Source organism: Ostrinia nubilalis, chromosome 9, assembly GCF_963855985.1.
Source record: "Ostrinia nubilalis chromosome 9, ilOstNubi1.1, whole genome shotgun sequence".
Classification (NCBI taxonomy): Eukaryota; Metazoa; Arthropoda; class Insecta; order Lepidoptera; family Crambidae; genus Ostrinia; species Ostrinia nubilalis.
In genome coordinates this window covers 10986679-11009216 of record NC_087096.1, presented here as the reverse complement: position 1 = coordinate 11009216, position 22538 = coordinate 10986679, and the positions used below count along the sequence as shown (strand labels likewise).

The following is a 22538-nucleotide window of genomic DNA, read 5'->3' as shown; positions in this document are numbered from 1 at the left end:
GATAATTGTATGGTCTTAAACCTTGTCATACATATTTTTGTGATAAAACTTACCGTTTGGCTGAAAATCTCAAAAACCCGTATTTTTTTAGTTTGACCTTGAATATTTTTTTTAGCACATGTCATATCGATAGGGACTTTTCACAGTTAATTCATAATGGTGCTCCGAACATTCGTGCCAATTTTCAGCTGTATGCGAATTATTGCAGGGGTCATGTTTAATTTGACTGGACTAATATCAAATTTCTGACTTCACCATACCATTTATATGCCCATGTTAACATGGGCTAGTGTCGGCTCATATACCCATTTACCTAACACCTTGCAGAAGGAAAATAGAATATGTTCTATTGTTATTGTAATCTATAGATATTGTAAGTAGGACATGCTTTATTAAGAAAATAGGAAAAGGAAAATGAGTAAAAGATTTAGATATAAAATATTACATATTTTTTATTTTGATAGCATATGTAAGCATTTTAATGTTATACTTAAAACAAGAACAATAGCATAATAATGTAGCCATTGTAACTAAAATAATATGTAAAATACATAATTTCCAAATTAACAATCAATGCCATATTTCACTTGTAAGATTTGTACTTTAATGATTACAATAAAATATACATATTTGGCATAACATGTATGTCTCTTTAGAGTCACATTAAACAATAATATCACAACAAATATGTTCACATTTTCCCAAAATTGCGTTTTAAATAATACTTTTCCTTTCTTAATTTGACAATTATTATTATGAGAAAGCATAAAGATAAAACTACAGTACTCCTGTAAACTAGCTTTTACCTACTTTTTACATAAACAATGTCAAAAATACTGATTTTCGTGTTGATGATTCAATCTGCTAATAGCCTAAGCTTGCTGAAACCTAATGAGTATTTGCTTTCCTTGATATATTTTATTAAATCATAGATTAAGTAATTAAATGATCATGCACAGTCAAATGTTTTGTCCAGATTGTGCAATATTTATACAACCATTATAGCATCAACATGAAGCAAATAAGAATAAATCCAATGCATAAAATAGCTCTAGCATTGTAACACTTTTTTGGCTGAAATGTTAAATAACCATAATAAATTATTAAAGTAATTAAATTCTAATTAATTATAAATTCTGACAAATGACAATTAAATTGCGTGTCAAGTTCTTAATTACGACTTCATTCTAAAATAGCACAGAAAGACAAAAGATTGTGAAATGAAACTATCCATTGTTTTATTATTTAACAAAAACTTACTTTGATTGATGTACGCAAGTATTTAGATAATTGACTCTTGTTCTAAATCAAAACTTTAATTTATGTACATGTCTTCAGAGGCCGTTTCTATATTGTATAATTATTATGAAATCTCGGTTCAGTTATTGCATTGCAAATACATATCTCCAGGAGAATTATTATGTTGCATTAGTGTAGGTATAATACAATCGTTACCAGCAGCTATCTGTTTTTCCTTCACGCTGATACTAACCGGACGGAAAATGGTTATAAATCACGAATTAGCCCTTTTAAATTTGTAAAAATAAGTAAACAGCTTCATAAGTTTTCAATTTGTTCAATGAATAGATGAATAAAGGCGGTTAGCTTTCAGGACGATGAGGTTTTGGGTCTGACTAAGCTTAACTATGACCTAGCGACAGCGTTGAACGTGTAGTTTGAAGTTAAGGCGATCGAGTAGCGTACTGTGTACAAAAATGTGAACAAAAACGTTGGTCAAGTGCGCGAAGTTATCAACAGCTGCATCCCCTTTGCGGCAGGTGGTGTTATTTTACTTTACATCTTATAAAGTTTTAAAATAAGCGCTCGTGGAATAGTAGGCTTACCTATAAAATTATAAAAATCCATTCCTCAAAAAAAAAGTAAAGCTACTCTAACTGTACTGTAAATTAAAGTCACGTGACCGTACCCGCAACCGGCCCCTTAAGATTTGGCTTAATCAAGATCGAAGCAGAAATTGTGTGTAACGCATTACGTATACATGAGGCACTGCCTTGTCCACACCAACATCTTTTCCAAAAGACCTCATTGGAACAGTTATAGGGGGCGCTGTCGACGGCTTCGCCTTGACCATGAAGCATAGCGTAGCGTTCAGACGAAGTGCGTCCTAGTGCCGTGTGAGAGCTTGGTGAGCTGCGCCGCAGACAGTAGGCTGGAATGCGCTGCGTGGTCCAGCAGTAGCAAGCGCTCGCCACGCTCGTCGCTGCGCGTACGCCGGCACCGTCCGCCGCCTGTCTCTAGCGCGAAGCTGCTGACCGCGCAAATAGCGTAGATGAAGGTCAGCACGAATAGAGCGCAGAATAAGTCTGGAATTGAAGATTATTTCGATTAGTACCTCTGTTTTCGGACAATCAGGTTGAAATACTATGCTTTATAAACTGTGTGCGTCCTGCCTGAGAATCGAATCCGGAACTTCCGAACTCGAAAGAGCCTGCCTAACTAGATAACGTGTCTCTTACCACTGGAACGTGTATAAGTGTCAGATTTAAAAGAGTTTCTTACCTAATTTATGTAAGTATGTACCTAAAGTTGCATTTAATAAGTAGCATAAAATTAAGGTCTCATTCCACAGGGCTCAAGGGTAAGATACAACTTGAGGATACCGCCGTTATTCGGTAATCAGGCAACTAACGGAAACAACCACTCAACTACTTACAACCAAGTTTAAGAGGGTAAATACTCACGATAAAGCTTATGCCCGCCGAAGAGGCTCACGATGCACGGGTATCCGTCACCAACAACGATAGCCACCAGCAGCAGGACCACACCAACACACGCCGCCATGATCCACGGCAGTACATACTCCCGCTTGTACTTCACGGCGCCATGCAGCAAGGAGATGCAGCACATCAGGTAAATTGACGTCAGGATCGTGCTCGTGTACAGAAATATCACGGTCACTGTAAATAAAAACAAGTGAATGCTAACGCTATGCTATGCGTTTTAAAGTGCGTTGAATGAAAGTAGGTAAAGTCGTCGGCGACGAATAGGTCTATGTTGCGCGCCTCGTTTTTTGATAATGCTTTGAATGAAATTACAAACAAACGTGTATACTACGATTATTACGATTGATTGCCCCTGAAAACATTATTTTTCTCTCCATTGAGCATATGTCATGCATTATATCAATTCACTATAACAAGGTCCAATTCACTAATCCATATTATTGAAGCCACTGCAGCGATTAGATAACAGATAACATACCCGACGCAAGATGTTGTGCCTTTGCAAATCTCCGTTGATTGTTAGTGCTGATCACGTCTCCCTCGTGGAACACGAGCTGTTGCCCGTATGACACTTCGAAGAATCCGCGGCTTTCAGCGTCGTCTTCCATGTCAGCATGCAGCATCGATAGCATTTCACCCACATGAGATATGCCAACTAATAATATTATGAGAACAAAAGATGACATTGCCTGAAAATATCCAATGAAACATCAGGATCGATGTAAGATTTGAACACTTGCTTTGATATGATGATGATGTTACTTACGATCTGATGGACGGCAATTAAAATTGTGCCTTGGCGTAAATTGAAAACATACAAAAAATTGTTTAGTCGAATCATCATTTCGTGTGATATCTTACATTGCTTAGTTCTTTCAACCATTTGTGTTATTTATATTGCTAGGACATTGCCAAAGGGAAATGAAAACATTGTTTGGATACCGCGAGTGACTGCGCTTGGCTCGCAACGGGCCTAGCGCGCATGATATTCAATATTGATTTTGTCTGATAGGTGCGTTACGCGCATGTCTTTACTGACGAGTTCAACAACTCAAAAGTACTTTTTAACATTAATATAAAACATTCGCCGTAAAGAAAACACAGAAAATATTTATAAATTAGTTTTATTTCACAACTTATCATATTATAATGTAATAAAATCATGACTGTACCAATCTAACCCAAACTTTTAGCTTGCATTAGTGTATTTGGATAATGATATATGAACTAAATCTATCACAAATATTATATGAAAATAATGCGTAAACTAAATTATTTACAAAAGATATTTTATCTACGCGAAATAGAAATGTACAAGAACCGTTGATTATGTGACGCGTTATAAATTGTAGCAGCTATCTAATGTGGAACTGCTTCGTAATATAAAAGAGTAAAGATTGTGGTAAAGACATGCAAAGAAAGTGCAGAATGTATGCACATATTTGAAATTTAGTGAAAGCTTCCAGAAGAAACAGTCACTATGTCAGTCTGGGTTTGAAAAATGTAATACTGTTAATAAAATATGGTATAATACTCGGATTAGGGATATACGTATCGTTACTCAAGAGTTAAAATTAAAGATTCGGGTATATAGGGTTACTAAGTATAAGAAGATTATGGGATAAACATGATGGAGCAGTTTATAATAGCCGCGGAAGATTAATGATAGTGTAGGAAAATACGTACGATATAATGATACTAAGATGAGAATTTTGTACAACCTAGTGCAGACATTACCTACTTGTTCTTCATCATAAATCAATTTGGTACACATGTGATCTACACAAGTAAAGAGTAGTTGAAGAAAGTGGACAATCCTTATATTCAGAGACGAGAGAATGAGTGTTGAAACAGTCGCGGTAAGGGACGGATCATACTAGATTACAGTAGTGATCGAAGCAGTTGAAAACATTTTGTGACGCATGTAATTTTTGTAAAACACGTGACAATTACACATTGATTGTTAAATGCAAAATAGGTAACCTAAGTGAATATTGTCATATATTAAAACATACACAACCATATAGATAACGTACACAAAATGAAATATTTAAATGTTGATTTTCTTACTAAATAACATGAAAAATATTTTTCACATTAAATATTATTTCTCAAAATAACTGATCGATTTATTACATTGGTATTAAAACTTACACACAATTTTGGTTTGTATCGAAATACTCGAAAAAGTATGACTAAGAATATAGTCAAATATTTACAAATTTTGAAATGATAAATATTACATAGTGAAACTTACTTAGCTTACAATAATGGACAATAAATCGATTTGCACAATTCACAGGCAGGCTATTATATCCAAGTTCATGTTAGTTGGATTAATTGTACTTAAATGTTAGGTAAATACACATTATTTGTTGAAAATGGGAGCAATTTATACGTTAAAACATCTTAAAATACATTGTCCTGCCATGTAATGTCGCCTGTTCTAGCGTCGCTATACAGCCCGTGCACACTAACGTTAATATTGCTTGATATTCGGCATTTCACGTCACTTCACATGCGCCAGTGTTGATGGCACTCTCCATTTGCTTCCAGTGTTATAATAGTTTTACATCTCTAGCACTAATTAGTTACAGAACTAGGCACATAATAATAATGTTTTTCAGTACAAAGTTAATATAGATTCATACGAATTACATGGACAATAGAGGACCTAGTTGCCTTCTACAAAATATTCACATATTATATAATTAAATAACACTTATAGTCACATCATATCCTTTAAGTAACAATACCTAATTCTAATCTCTCTTCTCTATCAACTAGTCACAAATCCGTTGTCAATTACAGCCTGTTTATTGATAGGATCATTCAATTTTGGACAGTATTTTAGAAGTATAATCTATTTTACTACATAGGTTCAATAAGTGCTATGTTATGTATGTATGTAGTAACATTCATAGTTAATTAATTGGCAGTTAAAGATTTATGTCACCTAATATTCATTGTAGAAAACATTCAATAACAATTAGAAGAGTAGCTCCAGATTTTCACTTGGTGTTATTATTGGAAAATATTAATTGTTTGTGCAGTCAATTTGGCAATTACGGGTGCATATTTACAAGGTCAAGTGAATAATGTCAAATTGTATTGCCACATCAGTGAAACATGAAATGTTTCAAGTGAAAAGTAGATTCTCCCTTTAGAAAAACAAACCCTGATTCATGAATTATATCAAGGCAGTAAGTAACATCCATTAGCATGCTGGAAATTGATATTATTATGGTGACTGATGTTTCTTTTAGTGATAAAATCATCCTCGGAGATCGTTTGACAGTGACTGATGACAGCATTCATTTTAGCACCGCTTCACAGACAGATTTGGGCGTCTAAAAGCTAGGAACAGTAATTCACTGTTATTATCAGGATTATTGATTGTTACTTAAAAATCTCTTCATGCAATCATGATGGCTATCAAGTCACACCGTAAAAGTAATTTCGTATCGATATCTATGAATGTATCATTTAACTTCCGTAAAGGAATACCGTTGAGATGCAGAAAATGTCTACCTTTAGGTTCTATTCCGTAGTGTTTACGAAATGCAGCAGGAGTTTCTTCCGGTGCAGTTGAGGCGGGTGTGGTGGGGGGTGGGTCGCGCGCGGCGGCGAGAAGGCGCGGCGGAGATGGCGTACGACTTGAGGTGCGACTTCAGAGCCGTCGGCAACGGGAGCCGCTCTAAGCCGTACACACACGTGCGCGCGACTATCGCACGGCAACACAGCTCTTGGAGACTTAGCACTGGAATGAGAATGGGTTTGAAGATGTTGCTTCCTTTTACCTTTATTTTTGAATATTGAGCTTAAACTTTGGTTTTTTAAGTTATAAGACATCTTGATATGTGGTTTTGAGATTGCCAGGAAATTGTAAGTATGTAGTATTCCTTTACTAAGAAAAACATAAATTTAACAAAAAATAAAGTAGATACAGACAAGTAAACAGACAGACAGACAGACAGTAAAAGATACAGACATTGACAAAAAAATGAAAACATACCTTTATTACTTCTCCATAGCCTTTCCATTCCATTACGATGTAACGCCATTCTGGACAATTCACAGAAACTTTCTCTGATATTAAAGTCACATAGGGGACTGACTTCGAAAAACGCCATGTGATTTTTTGCAGCATATAATTCAGCGTCCCTTTCCTGAACTTGTCGTTTGAAAGCAAGATGGAGTCGATTGCCGACCAATACCTTTGGCACTCCTGGTGCATGCTGAAAATATACATACACAACTTCATCCACAAATTGATAAAATGATAGTTGAAATAAACAGGGTACGGAACTCAAATACAACATTGTTCATCTGTAAATAAGATTAAATAATTTACCTGTTCAACTTCTTCTAGCCACCTGTCAATACTATCAAATGACCATTTATTGGTAATGTCATAAACCAGAAGGATGCCTTGGGCACCCCTGGAGTAGGAACGGATGATGGTGCAGAACCTGCCTTGCCCTGACGTATCCCATAGCTGCAGCTTTACCCTCTTACCGTCAAGCAGTATTGTTGTGGTTTTATATGCTAAAAAAGATTTTACATTTATAATAGGCATGTAAACTATCTAATAACATGTAATTTCATGCAAAGCTAATTAGAGACTAACAATTTTTTTGTGTTAATAACTTAAGTATAAATAAATGTTGTTTTAATTGAAATGACAGAATTAATTGGATAGTTGAAAAATGCTATTGAGGAATTTTATTGTGTAGCAATAGGTATTATACTGTCACTATAAAAGATTAAAAATGGTATGAACAGCTCTTGTATCTGCTTGAATCAATCCAGACATATTTTAAATTATAAATGACTTAAAGTTATCTAGTATTTGTTTAGACTTACCACTTCCACTGCAAAATGGTGAATCAGCTGAGCCATCTTCTAAGTCTTGCAATATTTCTTGTTTGCCAACATCAGAGTCTCCCACTAGCAACACTTTCAAGAGATAGTCATAAGACTTTGGGGCTGCCGGGGGTCGACCTGTAATGAGTTTGATTTACTTGAAAAACCTATCCTCACTTGCTAAACTTGTTCAAGAAACATGTTCTGTAATAAATAGGTACTACTACAAAGAGCAGTCGCCAAGGAAGTACAGAGATTTATGGTGCATTTATTGTCTAAAGTTTACCTGTTCTTTGATGGTGCGACCGGGGTAGGGTCGTGCTGCCGTTCTGAGCGACTTGATTTGTCGGCTGTTGAGGTGCTGCGCCCATACCAGACGAGGGAAACATAGTCATGGTGAAGTTACAGGCCTGAACTCCAGGTGGTCTTTACCACACACTATACACATAATACTGCGTAAAACTGATCTTCTTAGTCGACTAGTTCGGTTATATTTTACACAAAATAACACATCGTTACAATTCGATTGAGGACAAAAAGGCAGCTTTTCTAATTACAGTAATTCACTTTTTCTTCACTGTGCCAACCAAAATACATAGACGTTGGTATACAAGGTCGACACTTGTATCTTCATCGTAGACTTATTTCAGCGCGCTAGGAAGGTTCAAATAGGTGGAACTTATGATATTGTTACTTTATTTCGGATTTTCTAGGATAAATTACAATAAATCTTTCTTCACGACACAAAAACAACCCAAATAACATGGCAAGAAAAATAATGAATTACAGAATGAATGAGTGAGCAATTCCATGTTATAATCTGTGGATTCGTTTAGTACCATCGACAAATAGAGTAAGTGAATGAATGAATGTTTCTTAAAGTTAAAGCCGTGCACAGTTAAGGATTACTGTGAAGCCGTGTCTCTATTAGGCAAGTAAGCGGTGAATGGCCCATGAATGGCCCTTATGTTTCGCTTGATAACTCATTCAAAGCAAACAGTCGCTTTTAATGAGGGCTATCGTTTTAGCGTTCACCAGTTAGCGCCACTGTAGAGTAAGGTCCTGTCACTTGCTAGTAGCGAAGACAGTGGCGCCAACTTGTGAGCGCTAAAGTGGTAGAAGGACTGTCGTATTTGCACTCATCAAGATGGCGCCACTGTAGAGTAAGGTCCTGTCAATCGCCAGGGGTGCCAACTGTTAAGTATAAAAACGATAGCCCTCATTATTACAGATTTCTCTAAATTTAATTTATCCACACTTAGGTTCCTAATTTTGCAATGATGGTTGTAACAACTCTATAAACGTTAGTCTATGTAGGCTCTTAGCCTAGACAGCCTACCTGAGCCCCGATTACGGTAACTTTTAACGTTTCCAATCCAGACGCGCTTCATCGATTCTGCGATACGATTGGTCAAAACAGCTGACGTACGCTGTTGAACGACCAATCGTATCGCAGAATCGAGAAGCGTGTGTGGATTGGAGACGTTAAAAATTACCGTAATCGGGACTCTGCTACCTTTATAAGATCGTCGGTTCACCTTGTGGGTGGATGTCCAACGCTGCTCTTGGTTGAGGCCTATGTTCAGCTGTGGACGTTCTGTGGCCAAAATGATGATGATTTGTTTCCATTGCCAGTTGGTAGGAACTAATTAATTGGGTTTAATTAAAATAAATGACACGTTACTTATCTTTTAACAAAATTTTATTTTAATATTTCAAACATAACCATATTCATACATACAAGATAGTGAGTATGTTACTACATACAAAATGATATGAAATGATTATGATGAGGTAATAATTAGAGATTCCTTAATCTTCTTATAACATTATAAGGAAGGCACATTATTTATGTAAATTAAATACATTTTTTTATATAGCTTAAATCTAGTAGGATGATTGGAATGTTAATAGTTTCCGATGCCGGGAATGGGGAATTTTCGGCTGTAGTCTTCAACTTCCTTTTTGAGTGCTTCTATCTTCGATTTGAAGTCAGCATTTCCTTCAATAGTCTTGTTAAAGTCAACAAGCTTAGGCCCTGAGATTTTCACAATCTCCTTGGCGATATTGAGAGCTCTGTCGATGTAGTCTACTACTTTGTCAATGTCGGCTTCTTTCATTCCTCGAGTAGTTAACGCAGGTGTACCTGAAATTAAAAAAGTTTTTGATATTATAATTTGTAATAGCGGTCTTAACTCTGTTGTTATACCTCAGCTACACTACTCGTGTAGTTGGTCGAACTTAATCGAAGTAGATAGTGTAGACACACACTTGAATTCCCACCTCGTATCGCCCGACTTCCAATCGTTGTTGGCTTTTGCGCCTGAGTCAAAGGGCTCAAAGCGTTACGAAGTTTGAACACGAAGTGTCTGGACTGACTACATTACGCAGCTAACTTTAGTTCGCGTCGAGGCCGTTGGCCACTGGCGCCAGGTGACGTCACGTGTGCGAATCAGGTGTGCCCCCTACAGGATGTTCGGCAACCGATTCGAAGACGATAGTTGATAGTCCTAACTTATGAGCTATGATACTAATCACACTCTCCCCCCCTCCCATTACATGGCATGTCCCTGAAAAATAACCCCAGATAGCCGGCGCACCCGTTAGCCCCGCCGGCCTCAGGTCTACTAGGGCCAGGTGACGTCACGTGTGCTCACCGAGGCGGATGCCGCTGGGGTTGAGCGCGCTGCGGTCGCCGGGCACGGTGTTCTTGTTGCAGGCCACGCTGCACAGCTCCAGCACGCGCTCGGCCGGCGCGCCCGTGAGCCCCGCCGGCCGCAGGTCTACTAGGGCCAGGTGACGTCACGTGTGCTCACCGAGGCGGATGCCGCTGGGGTTGAGCGCGCTGCGGTCGCCGGGCACGGTGTTCTTGTTGCAGGCCACGCTGCACAGCTCCAGCACGCGCTCGGCCGGCGCGCCCGTGAGCCCCGCCGGCCGCAGGTCTACTAGGGCCAGGTGACGTCACGTGTGCTCACCGAGGCGGATGCCGCTGGGGTTGAGCGCGCTGCGGTCGCCGGGCACGGTGTTCTTGTTGCAGGCCACGCTGCACAGCTCCAGCACGCGCTCGGCCGGCGCGCCCGTGAGCCCCGCCGGCCGCAGGTCTACTAGGGCCAGGTGACGTCACGTGTGCTCACCGAGGCGGATGCCGCTGGGGTTGAGCGCGCTGCGGTCGCCGGGCACGGTGTTCTTGTTGCAGGCCACGCTGCACAGCTCCAGCACGCGCTCGGCCGGCGCGCCCGTGAGCCCCGCCGGCCGCAGGTCTACTAGGGCCAGGTGACGTCACGTGTGCTCACCGAGGCGGATGCCGCTGGGGTTGAGCGCGCTGCGGTCGCCGGGCACGGTGTTCTTGTTGCAGGCCACGCTGCACAGCTCCAGCACGCGCTCGGCCGGCGCGCCCGTGAGCCCCGCCGGCCGCAGGTCTACTAGGGCCAGGTGACGTCACGTGTGCTCACCGAGGCGGATGCCGCTGGGGTTGAGCGCGCTGCGGTCGCCGGGCACGGTGTTCTTGTTGCAGGCCACGCTGCACAGCTCCAGCACGCGCTCGGCCGGCGCGCCCGTGAGCCCCGCCGGCCGCAGGTCTACTAGGGCCAGGTGACGTCACGTGTGCTCACCGAGGCGGATGCCGCTGGGGTTGAGCGCGCTGCGGTCGCCGGGCACGGTGTTCTTGTTGCAGGCCACGCTGCACAGCTCCAGCACGCGCTCGGCCGGCGCGCCCGTGAGCCCCGCCGGCCGCAGGTCTACTAGGGCCAGGTGACGTCACGTGTGCTCACCGAGGCGGATGCCGCTGGGGTTGAGCGCGCTGCGGTCGCCGGGCACGGTGTTCTTGTTGCAGGCCACGCTGCACAGCTCCAGCACGCGCTCGGCCGGCGCGCCCGTGAGCCCCGCCGGCCGCAGGTCTACTAGGGCCAGGTGACGTCACGTGTGCTCACCGAGGCGGATGCCGCTGGGGTTGAGCGCGCTGCGGTCGCCGGGCACGGTGTTCTTGTTGCAGGCCACGCTGCACAGCTCCAGCACGCGCTCGGCCGGCGCGCCCGTGAGCCCCGCCGGCCGCAGGTCTACTAGGGCCAGGTGACGTCACGTGTGCTCACCGAGGCGGATGCCGCTGGGGTTGAGCGCGCTGCGGTCGCCGGGCACGGTGTTCTTGTTGCAGGCCACGCTGCACAGCTCCAGCACGCGCTCGGCCGGCGCGCCCGTGAGCCCCGCCGGCCGCAGGTCTACTAGGGCCAGGTGCACGTCGGTGCCGCCGGTCGCGATGGCGTAGCCGCGCGATATCAACCCCTGGCACAGGCGCTGGGCGTTCTTGATCACCTGTTGAGGAAAGTTGACAGTTTTTTTTAAGTAGTCAGGTCATTATTCTTATCATAATAGAGTCCACGGATTCCCTAAAGGTAGCCTTTAGCTTTGGTCTTGTGCCACCAACGCCGCGTCACTAACTCGCTTCGAAAGGCGACCTTTAAGACCAAAGCTAAAGACGCTGCGTCTGTGACGCTTAGCTCGAAAGGCTACCTTAAGTGGGGGGCGCGCCCCTCAGGGGAAGTGCAAAGACCTTTAAACGGGGCGCGGAGAATGCATTCCAGACTGCTCGATACGACCAATAAATAATCTGGACTGGAGGATTGGGGGCGCGGATTTTTTTATGGTCTCCCCATTTAAGTTGGGGAACCCCTGAATTAGAAGATTCTGAGATAACGAGAGGACCATATTGATTCCGAAATAATTTTATGAACTATTATAATGAGGACAGCTAAAGTAAAACGACACCTATTACAACAGCATAGGACATAATTCTGTGCGTGCATGTATATCTTTACCTGCTTCTGGTATTCCACGAACTCGGGCGTCGTGGCCTGCTTCATAGCCGTAGCGATAGCAGCAATAGCGTTGTTGTGGGGTCCGCCCTGCAGCCCAGGGAAGACCGCCTGGTTGATTTTGCTCTCGAAGTCGTAGAGCACTTGGGTGCCGTTGGGCTTGGTGGAGCGCACGCCTTTGCGGAAGAAGATGACGCCGGCGCGCGGGCCGCGGAGCGTTTTGTGGGTCGTTGTAGTCACTATATCACAGTATTCGAATGGGCTGGGGATGACTCCTGAAAATAAAAAAAAACATTGTATAGCTCATCAGAGTAAGTGCAAAATCGCAATAAATTATGTTGTTCGTATTATTATCAGGATTTAAAATCAGATTCAGGGTATCTTTCGGATGGAAAAGATAATTATATTATCAATAGAACAGTTTAGTTCTAACTAACTTATTTAGTAGACTCTAGCTAGAGCTAGCTAGAATCTAGCCTACTTTACCGATTGTAAATAGTAAGAAGAAATGTAGGTAAGAAAATCGAATTGTTTTTGGACAAAATTGTATAAATGTTGTCACTTAGTAACTAGGTAGGTATGTTTGTGAATTCTTGCGCAATATTTAAAAATATTCTACGATAGCTTGAAAGATATTGTAATTGTTGTATAAGGTTAACAGTGATAAATTAAATCGGGTAGGTATGTCATTATATCACAGTAAGAGATAAAAGTTCGTTAGCGTCGATACATTATACTACATCATACGTAATATGAAGAAGGGGCATAGCCCTCTTTTCTTAAGAAACTTATAAACGATACAGATAACTTCGAAATTGTCTTTTTTTGTATGTTATTTCGCTCTATAGCCATTTCGATATCATTAAGCCTAGGCGCAGACCACCGAATTTTAGTTGGGCGATAGTTGGGTCGGGCTGTTGATCTATGGAGATGTATGAAATTGCGCAGATTACACCGATTTAGTATCGTCCGAATCTTCATACAAATTAGTATCGGACCCATCGGCCAACTAAAAGTCGGTGGTCTGCGCCTAGGCAAACTGATAAGAGAGTTACTTAATCTACAGGGTGGCCAAAACAGTGAGGTCTAAAAGAAAAATTTAGATTCCTTACATCAAGGTGTACCTTAATCACCCCCATGTATGTAATACGATTGTGCTTAGTTTAGGAGATAGAGTTAATTTTGTGATATTTTAAAATTTTATGACCTAGTAGGCTTTAAACATTTTTATCTTTTTTTTGGGTTGACTTTTTTCGGATTTCTTTTTTTCGACAGATTTGTTATTAATTGCAGATGTTTGAAAAAAATAATCACCTTCCTAGCTTTGATTCAAGATACAAAAGTTTTGCTAGAAACATTAAAATTATGCTTTTATCAGAATACTATCAAATTTTCAACTTAAAAGTTCAAGTAAAAAAAAGAACTTCCATAGGTCCAAAACCATTTTAAAAACTGCGCCGTTTCCTGAACATTCATAATAATACAAAAAAAACATGTACTTAATGGGCCACTATTTCCTGTAATCGGTCCACTAAAGTGGTAAGTCGGAGATTCCGTTACATGTTTTTGACTTTCTTAGAGTGAATTAATATTGGGAATCCTCTAAGTTTACATTACGTAGAACAGATTTAGAGCAGTAACTGGACAGAACATGTTTTTATTCTCAACGAGGAAGCTCTTGCCCTTCATCACACCTGGCGGAAACTGATGATTAGGCTGAAGGTGGAAGGGAACTTCAACTACAGAGGAACTATAGCTTCCTACCTCCAAATGCCGGAATACAGTAATGCTATTAACATTATTGTTATAGTGACAGACTTAGGAAAATAGAGTTGCTAGTCAGGCAGACTTAGATCAAACCCTACCGCCAACCAAACCGAGCAGAAAATTTCACCTCCACTGGGAATCAAACCCGGGACCTCTGAAACTTACCTCTTACCACTTGAAGACAGAGGCAGTTGTTACATTTTACTGTTACCCTTGAAATACCTACTACAGTAAGAAGAAGGAGGGATATTTGGTTTATGTTCATTAAAACTTACTTAAAATAACAATGTGTTTCAGAATTTGGAGGTAGGAAGCCATAGTTCCTCTGTAGTTGAAGTTCCCTTCCACCTTCAGCCTAATCATCAGTTTCCACCAGGTGTGATGAAGGGCAAGAGCTTCCTTGTTGAGAATAAAAACATGTTCTATCCAGTTACTGCTCTAAATATGTTCTACGTAATGTAAACTTAGAGGATTCCCAATATTAATTCACTTTAAGAAAGTCAAAAACATGTAACGGAATCTCCGACTTACCACCTTAGTGGACCGATTACAGGAAATAGTGGCCCATTAAGTACATGTTTTTTTGTATTATTATGAAAGTTCACGAAACGGCGCAGTTTTTAAAATGGTTTTGGACCTATGGAAGTTCTTTTTTTTACTTAAACTTTTACGTTGAAAATTTGATAGTGTTCTGATAAAAGCATAATTTTAATGTTTCTAGCAAAACTTTTGTATCATGAATCAAAGATAGGAAGGTGATTATTTTTTTCAAACATCTGCAATTAATAACAAATCTGAGAAAAGTTACCCCAAAAAAAAGATAAAAATGTTTAAAGCCTACTAGGTCATAAAATTTTAAAATATCACAAAATTAACTCTATCTCCTAAACTAAGCACAATCGTATTACATACATGGGGGTGATTTAGGTACACCTTGGTGTAAGGAATCTAAATTTTTCTTTTAGACCTCACTGTTTTGGCCATCCTGTATATAGGTTTCCAATTAGTTTATACCTGCAGCAACAAGTCCCGATACATGAGCCATATCAGCCATGAGGTAGGCTCCATTCTCGTCGGCGATCTGCCTAAACCTCTTGTAGTCCAGGCATCTGGAGTAGCAGCTCATCCCCGCGATAATTAGCTTGGGCTTAAACAGCTTGGCTGTCTCTGCTAGCTTGTCGTAGTCTATCAGCCCAGTTGTAGGATCAACCTAGAACGATTTTATTGTATAAGCATTTCGGTTGTTTGATATTGGTGTACCTACACACAACATGTGACCGAAATAGATAATGTGACATGCAAGGTCAAATAAATGATAGCCAATTGAGCATATTGGATAGGTACTCTGATACAACATCAGTTAGTAACTAGGTATAAAGAATTAGCTTTCTTACTGATAACAATTCAACACATTATACCTACCAAGAAAATAATTTAGGCAGGTAATTAATTTATTTTAGCAATGCTTTTCCTCAGAAACTAATTAAAGAGTGACCTTGTTTAGTAGTCTAAACAAGAATTTATTACTTTCAATTAAACTCAAATTCAAGATAAAAATTCTTATATCACGTAAACAGGTAAAATAAATTATTCTGAAAATGCGTTTTTCTTCAGAAAATAAACAAAACAATGTCCTTGTTTTGTAATCTAAGCAATAACATTTATTACCAAGTCAATATTTAATATCAAAACAAGTTATTAATATTATTTGTATAACAGATAAGCCATCTAGCCTTCACTTTGGCGTCATTATTATCCAATTAATATACCAACAATAATTACGTCAGAAGAGGGTACGTTTAGATAAGATAACCAGAGAAGGTAGTGTAATAGTTGTTTTCTTTTACTTGACCGTGGTGATGTAATTTTTTTGCAGTATTATCTTCAAACTGATTAGATAATAATTAAACTAATTTTTAACATAGTAAAATAAAAAAATATTTATTAAATCAGTCTATTTTTTTATGTGACAGGAGGCAAATAATATTTGTAATTAATCATTAGCTAAGTAAGTAATAATAGTCCAGTAGAATTAGATTTTAAATCGGAAATAATTCCTACAAAAGATTTTATTGCTTTAATGGCTTCATTGGTTGCCCATTAAGACTCTCCTAGGTTTTCGACTTCGACGGAGTTGTGCATAAAATAAAAATAAAATTCATTTATTTTTGCAAATAGGCTTTAAAAAAGCGCTTTTACACGTCCCAATATTAACCCTACCACTGCTTCGGGACAATAAATGGGCCAGTGCTGAGAAGAAGCAGCGCAAGAAACTCAGTCACTATTGTCAGCCTCCTTTTCAAGGTTTTACAGTCTTTAAAATATACAAATTATAGTCATAAGTATTAATGCGAGCTAGGTAGTTAAACATTCCAAACATTTTTATCCTTTATATAATAATCAACTTTATAGTAGCCCTTTTTCATTAAGGTGCTTTTGATATGTGCTTTAAATTTATGAATGGGCAATTCTACAACAGTTTGTGGTAATTTATTGAAAAGTTTAATACATTTCCCCATAAATGAATTACCAATCTTGTGCAGTCTGAAATTTGGAACGGCAAGTTTATTTTTGTTTCTTGTATTGAACTTGTGTAAATCACTCTTTCTAGTAAATTGCTCTATATTTTTGCGAACATATAAAAGGTTTTCATAAATGAACTTTGAAGCTACTGTCAGTATATTAATCTCCTTAAAGAATTCTCTCAAGGAAAATCGGGGTCCAAGGTTATAAATGGCCCGCACTGCTCTCTTCTGCAGAACGAACACAGTTTCAATGTCCGCAGCTGAGCCCCACAACAATATGCCGTATGACATTATACTATGAAAATAGCTAAAATAAACTAGCCTTGCCGTTTCAATGTCAGTTAATTGCCTTATCTTTCTCACTGCAAAAGCAGCTGAACTGAGCCTTGCTGACAAGGTTTCAATATGAGGACCCCACTGAAGTTTAGAGTCTAAAGTGATTCCCAAGAATGTTGTGGAACTTATGCTATTTAATGGTTCATTCTTCACCATCAATTGTGTGGGAACCTGCCTCACATTAGGTAAGGTAAATTTAATGCACTTAGTTTTGTTTGCATTTAACAATAAGTTGTTAACAGTAAACCAATGCAAAACCTGTGAGAGTGTGTCATTTATATCATCAAGGTTTACTTTACCTCTATCAACTTTGAAAGTGAGAGATGTGTCATCAGCAAATAACACAATATCACATAAATCTTTTACAAAGTAGGGAAGGTCATTAATATAAATAAGAAATAGCAAAGGTCCCAATATCGATCCCTGTGGCACACCCATGGTAAGAGGTGCTCCAGAAGACTCAGTTCCATTAATACAAACTTTTTGCTTTCTGCCTGTGAGATACGAGTTCAACAGATCAAGTGCCTCATCCGAAACACCATAATGTCGCAATTTTTTTAGTAAGGTTTGGTGGTCTACACAATCAAACGCTTTTGAAAGGTCACAAAAAATACCAACAGCGTCTTTTTTACTCTCCCAAGCATCAAAGACGTGTTTCAGTAGTGCTACTCCAGCGTCAGTAGTACTTCTACCTTTGGTAAAACCAAATTGTTTATTGTGAAGTAATTTGTTGAAAATAAAATGAGAAAGAAGTTGATGAAATATAATTTTCTCAAAAAATTTTCTCAAAAATTGTGCTTAAGTGGTGGGGGCCCCCGAAAGGGGCGCTTTTTAGGTTTTCCGGTTATACCGCGTGAAGGACTTAACCTATCGAAAAGTGGTCTTCCTGACGGTTGAAGGGCATTTAATCCTGCATTAAATAAGACCAAATTCATATGTTTTGGACAAACCGTTCTCGTGCAAATGTTCGGCAAAGTAGAAAATATGTGTATAATTAATGACCCTCTCTACGTCCAATAGCTCGTCACCCGTAGGCTCCCAAGCCTTGTAAAGGGTCGCCTTAACCAGCGTATCCCTGACAAGGCTCACGAGTTGGATTCGCTTATCCTTGTTCCTTCCAGCCGTTCCTTAACTGCGGTTGCTGCACCTCTTCCTGGCACTCTCCTGAACGACTCTGTGTTACCTAATGTGGCTGCCCCTCTTCCTTGTACCCTCCTGTACGATTGCATTGCTTAGCCATATGCCTGGTCCAAGGTTCGACGCCACAAAATCAACTTCGTACGCGTGAAAATAGTTTGAATACTATTTTCCGTGCTTGCAACATTTTTCTTTACTGCTTCGCCTCTATTAGTCGTAGAGTGATTGTATATATCCTATAGCCTTCCTCAATTTATAAGCTATTCAACACAAAAATAATTATTTCAATCAAACTAGTAATTCTTGAGATTAGCGCGTTCAAACAAACAAACTAAAAACTCTTCAGCGTTTTAATATGAACTTGTTGTTGTTGATTTTTGGCGTCGAACCTTAGACCAGGCTTACTGCTAGGCAACGTAGTCGTGCAGGAGGATACAAGAAAGAGGGACAGCCACAGTAGGTAACACAGAGTCGTTCAGGTGAGTGCCAGGAAGAGGTGCAGCAACCGCAGTTAAGGAACGGCTGGGACGAACAAGGATAGGCGCATCCAGCTCGTAAGCCTTGATAGGGTTACACTAGTTGAGGCGCTCCTTTTCAAGACTTGGAAGCCTGCGGGTAACGAGCCATTGGACGTGGAGAGGGTCATTAATTATACACATATTTTCTACTTTGCCGAACATTTGCACGAGAACGGTTTGTTCAAAACATATGAATTTGGTCTTATTTAATGCAGGATAAAATGCCCTTCAACCGTCAGAAAGACCACTTTTCGATAGGGTAAGTCCTTTACGCGGTATAACCGGAAAACCGAAAAAGCGCCCCTTTCGAGGGCCCCCACCACTTAAGTACAACTCCGTCGAAGTCGAAAACCTAGGAGAATCTTTATGGGCAACTAATGAAGCCATTAAAACACTAAAATCTTTAGTAGGAATTATTTCCGATTTAATTCATTTTTGTGTTTAATTCTACTGGCCTAATAGTCATTTTTCTTAAGACAAATGTTATCTGGCTATAAGTCATTGGCATTATTTTCTTTTAGAGACTACATACTCACTTTATAGGGCATGCTCTCGAAGAAGATAGATGTGGCAGATATTTTCTTAGTTGCTGTGAAGAAGCCATGGGTCAAGTGACCGCCGTCAGGCAGGTCCAGGCCCATGATCCTGCCATGGGGCTCAACCACACCAGTGTACACGGCAAAATTTGCTGGGGACCCTGTAGAAGACAAACCAATTTGTTGAATCAATCTAATATTTATAAATAAAAAAATAGTTTTTAAGGAACTAGCAAAGGTATTTTTAACAGAATATTTTTTATCAAAAACATAAAAAATTAAAAGAATGTTAGGAGAGATTTTCATCATCATCATCATCATTATCTATCAACAGCCCTTTACAGTCCACTGAAGGACTATGAGCCTCCTCCACTCACTATAGTGGAGGGTTTTGCCATAATTCCCACACTTGGCAGGCGGGTTGGAGAGATTTGGTAAATATCTGTTTACCACTATAAGTTTTTGATGCTAAATCCCGTGAGAGTGATAATTTTATAGTAAAAAATGCAACATAATAGTTTAAAATATTTAATTATTAATAAGATACATACCAGAGTAAGGTTGTACATTGACACCCCAGTCCTTGTCACTCAACTTGTAGGCCTCCAAGGACCTCTTTTGTGCTAAAATTTCTACTTCATCAATAAATTCATTGCCACCATAGTATCTGTAACAAACGGAAAAACATTTTTAATTTACAATGCTATCACTGTGTAACAAGATACTGGACTTGTTTAACAGATAAAAAAGCTTTGTTATCATAACCACTGGATAAACTTCATTGTTCTTAAGTGTTTGTAAAACATGAACAGGCTATCAGTTGTCCAACTTGTCCATGCGAACAAACATCTTAATGAATGCTTGTTAAGAGCATAACCTTCCTTGAATTTATTTTTATGAACAGGAAGCTGCTATAAAAAAGGCATTCTCTAGATAGATACTGAGATCAGTATTCTTATGGTTTTTAATAGTGTTAAAGTTTTATATTAAATTATTTCTTAATGTGCTCACAAACACAAAGTACCCTCCATAGATACACAGAAAGCTAAATTAAGTTTTTAAGTATTGTGGCACTTTAATTCTCATTATAACACAAATCTACTCACCTCTGGTTTGGTAGACCTTCTGAATACTTATTGTGAAGGCATGAGCTCAAACATTGAAGTACTGGAACTGAAGTAAAGTTTTCTGAAGCTATCATTTCAAGGCCGGCTTCCTGGCGATGCTTCTCATTTTTTATAATATCAAATAGCTCAGGATCAGTCTCCCACAGGTTGCCAGTCAGAAGCTTGCTTGCCATTGTGTAGTAGGAACTATGAAAGGATCTCACTGAATGATTTAACTGTAATAAACAGTAATATTAAATTAAAATATTTTTGCTTCGATTTATGTCTCCCAACTGTAAAGCGCTCTTTCCAACTGAACAAGTGTATACGACTTTATTATAAAAGTTCACAGTTATTTGACCCGCACTGATAATCTTGATTATAACGCAATAACAAATAAAACTTATTCCATTTTGATTTTGATGCAATGGAACTTTATACAATTTCGTATCAACCGATCAACTTAATTACTTACTTAAAATTTGTAATATTTTTGATAGTAAACTTGCTAATATTTAAAGACCAAAAAAATTAAATAAAAACAAAAAGTTATTCGTGCGACATAACCTAACTTTACTAAAGTTAACGTGCCGAGCCATTAAATAAACGCGCGGTTAGTTAACGAAAGAGGTAAAAGTCAAAATTGGTTACATACCATAAAGTTCAATTTTGTATGGCCTTTTCTGTCCATGATTTGATGATGATTTACTAACTTTAGACGATTGCATCTTCTAATGACGTCAGAGAAAATATTATAAATAGGTTTGGTATTCATGTTTTACAGCACAATACAAATCACAAAGCCACACAGTAAAATAATACTTATTTAGTTAAATTTCTTCATAAGTTTATCACTGATGATAACCCATTCTGAACTTTACAATCAGCCGCGTAATTTTGATTGATCTGACGGCACTGACGTTAAACGTCAAGACATTTTTTCGGTCTATTGACAAAAAAGCAAGGGCGTATGGTCAATTTAGCCAGACTATAAAAAGAAAATTAACAAGGCACTTCTTTTGTGTGGTGGCGTCTGAACTCCAAACCCAGCAGTGCACAAGTGACTACAAAATTATTATGGTTGTTAGTAATCGTATCGTACCTACATAACGACTGTAGCACAAATGCAAAGTAAACATTCCGGTCTCATTTCATTAGTGTACCAAGATTTTGTGTGGAAATGTTGTGATAATGCTCTTTTGTTACCCGGATTCAACAATCAGAGCCATAGTACAATTTTGTAGACTTGTTAATGATGGCTTAGGCCTATAGGTAGGATCCCGGCGGACAATCTATGCTTGTTTTATTAATTTTGCAGCTACAGCGGGCCGGGAGATCCTGCGATACCAGGGATACGAGGAAAAGATGCTGGAGGGCTCACCTACACCCTCCATGCTCTTCCATAAGGGCCTCGGCCGCCAGGCTTGGGGATGTCCGGCGGCCATCTTGCGAGTCCCGTGGCGGCGGCGTACTTACACGGTGTCCCGTGCGTCGCTAGCAGATTACCCGAGAAGGTGGACCATTACCCTCGAGCTCAGGTGGCCTAGGACTAGGACGGAGTCGCTGACGAATGTCCAACAGTAGGAAAATAACTCGCTCGGAAGGAAAATAACTTTTTTATTTTTTTATTTATTTAACAACTAAAAGACAGTTACATTGGGACAATTACATTTAGATAGCCTTGGATTACATTTAGGTTGGTGGAATGTTTCATGCATTTCGCGACGTAAAAAAGGCCTAAGCTGGACTTTACGAGTATTGAGGGCATTGACTCCAACCATCTTCATGTTAGAAAGCTTCTAATCAGTGCCGTAACTAGCCTTTTATGCGCCCGGTGCGAGCTTTCAAAACTGCGCCCTTGAAAAATGCTCTAACCAGTCTCTGACAATAAAGTGGACAAAGGTTGTTCATGGATGGAAAATGAATACAATTGATCATCAATCATTTACCTAAATTCGAAATTTTGACCATTCCATGAAGACCGAAGTGACCGGTCGTATAAAAACGTTTCATTTATTTGCGTTTCACTATCGAAAAACATTGGCTAAAACTCATTTTTTATAACAAATAATAAATCAAATTCATGTTTAAATGCAGTTTATGACATAATTTTTAAATTGCCACATTAATATTTTTTACTGAATAACCTGTAAAAGTTAATTCTACAATTTCTAAAAAATCACCTAAAAGTAACC

At 39.5% G+C, this 22538-nt stretch overlaps 3 protein-coding genes across 3 annotated transcripts; all 3 read right to left on the bottom strand.

Annotated features, from left to right (window-relative positions):
- Nucleotides 1-594: 594 nt before the first annotated feature.
- On the bottom strand, nucleotides 595-3736 carry LOC135074640 (uncharacterized). The gene is made up of 4 exons (XM_063969004.1): nucleotides 3511-3736; nucleotides 3223-3433; nucleotides 2703-2918; nucleotides 595-2324 (listed from the first exon to the last, which is right to left on the bottom strand). Exons 1-4 carry the CDS (start codon nucleotides 3625-3627, stop codon nucleotides 2110-2112), a joined length of 759 nt encoding a protein of 252 aa, XP_063825074.1. The 5' UTR covers nucleotides 3628-3736; the 3' UTR covers nucleotides 595-2109.
- Nucleotides 3737-5978: 2242 nt separating this feature from the next.
- LOC135074639 (ras-related protein Rab-40C) lies at nucleotides 5979-8433 on the bottom strand. Its single transcript, XM_063969003.1, has 5 exons — nucleotides 7897-8433; nucleotides 7611-7748; nucleotides 7099-7292; nucleotides 6760-6982; nucleotides 5979-6504 (listed from the first exon to the last, which is right to left on the bottom strand). Exons 1-5 carry the CDS (start codon nucleotides 8003-8005, stop codon nucleotides 6299-6301), a joined length of 870 nt encoding a protein of 289 aa, XP_063825073.1. The 5' UTR covers nucleotides 8006-8433; the 3' UTR covers nucleotides 5979-6298.
- An 861-nt stretch (nucleotides 8434-9294) lies between these two features.
- On the bottom strand, nucleotides 9295-21785 carry LOC135074643 (serine hydroxymethyltransferase). Its single transcript, XM_063969007.1, has 8 exons — nucleotides 20999-21785; nucleotides 20344-20579; nucleotides 19789-19904; nucleotides 19238-19398; nucleotides 15200-15395; nucleotides 12422-12693; nucleotides 11699-11918; nucleotides 9295-9756 (listed from the first exon to the last, which is right to left on the bottom strand). The coding sequence occupies exons 1-8, from the start codon at nucleotides 21116-21118 to the stop codon at nucleotides 9518-9520; spliced, it is 1560 nt and encodes a 519-aa protein (XP_063825077.1). The 5' UTR covers nucleotides 21119-21785; the 3' UTR covers nucleotides 9295-9517.
- Nucleotides 21786-22538: the final 753 nt, after the last annotated feature.

What these genes read in the sequence shown, in the direction of transcription:
- LOC135074639 (XM_063969003.1), bottom strand. Translation starts at nt 8,005, where the DNA reads ATGACTATGTTTCCCTCGTCTGGTATGGGCGCAGCACCTCAACAGCCG. An exon ending in ACCATTTTGCAGTGGAAGTG is followed by an intron (nt 7,293 to 7,610) that starts GTAAGTCTAAAC and finishes AATCTTTTTTAG; the next exon opens with CATATAAAACCACAACAATA. An exon ending in GGCTAGAAGAAGTTGAACAG is followed by an intron (nt 6,983 to 7,098) that starts GTAAATTATTTA and finishes GTATATTTTCAG; the next exon opens with CATGCACCAGGAGTGCCAAA.
- LOC135074640 (XM_063969004.1), bottom strand. Translation starts at nt 3,627, where the DNA reads ATGGTTGAAAGAACTAAGCAATGTAAGATATCACACGAAATGATGATT. An exon ending in GGCACAACATCTTGCGTCGG is followed by an intron (nt 2,919 to 3,222) that starts GTATGTTATCTG and finishes TTTTATTTACAG; the next exon opens with TGACCGTGATATTTCTGTAC. An exon ending in CGGCGGGCATAAGCTTTATC is followed by an intron (nt 2,325 to 2,702) that starts GTGAGTATTTAC and finishes CTTCAATTCCAG; the next exon opens with ACTTATTCTGCGCTCTATTC.
- LOC135074643 (XM_063969007.1), bottom strand. Translation starts at nt 21,118, where the DNA reads ATGAATACCAAACCTATTTATAATATTTTCTCTGACGTCATTAGAAGA. An exon ending in ATCGGGACTTGTTGCTGCAG is followed by an intron (nt 12,694 to 15,199) that starts GTATAAACTAAT and finishes TTTTATTTTCAG; the next exon opens with GAGTCATCCCCAGCCCATTC. An exon ending in CCCCAGCGGCATCCGCCTCG is followed by an intron (nt 9,757 to 11,698) that starts GTGAGCACACGT and finishes TTTTAATTTCAG; the next exon opens with GTACACCTGCGTTAACTACT.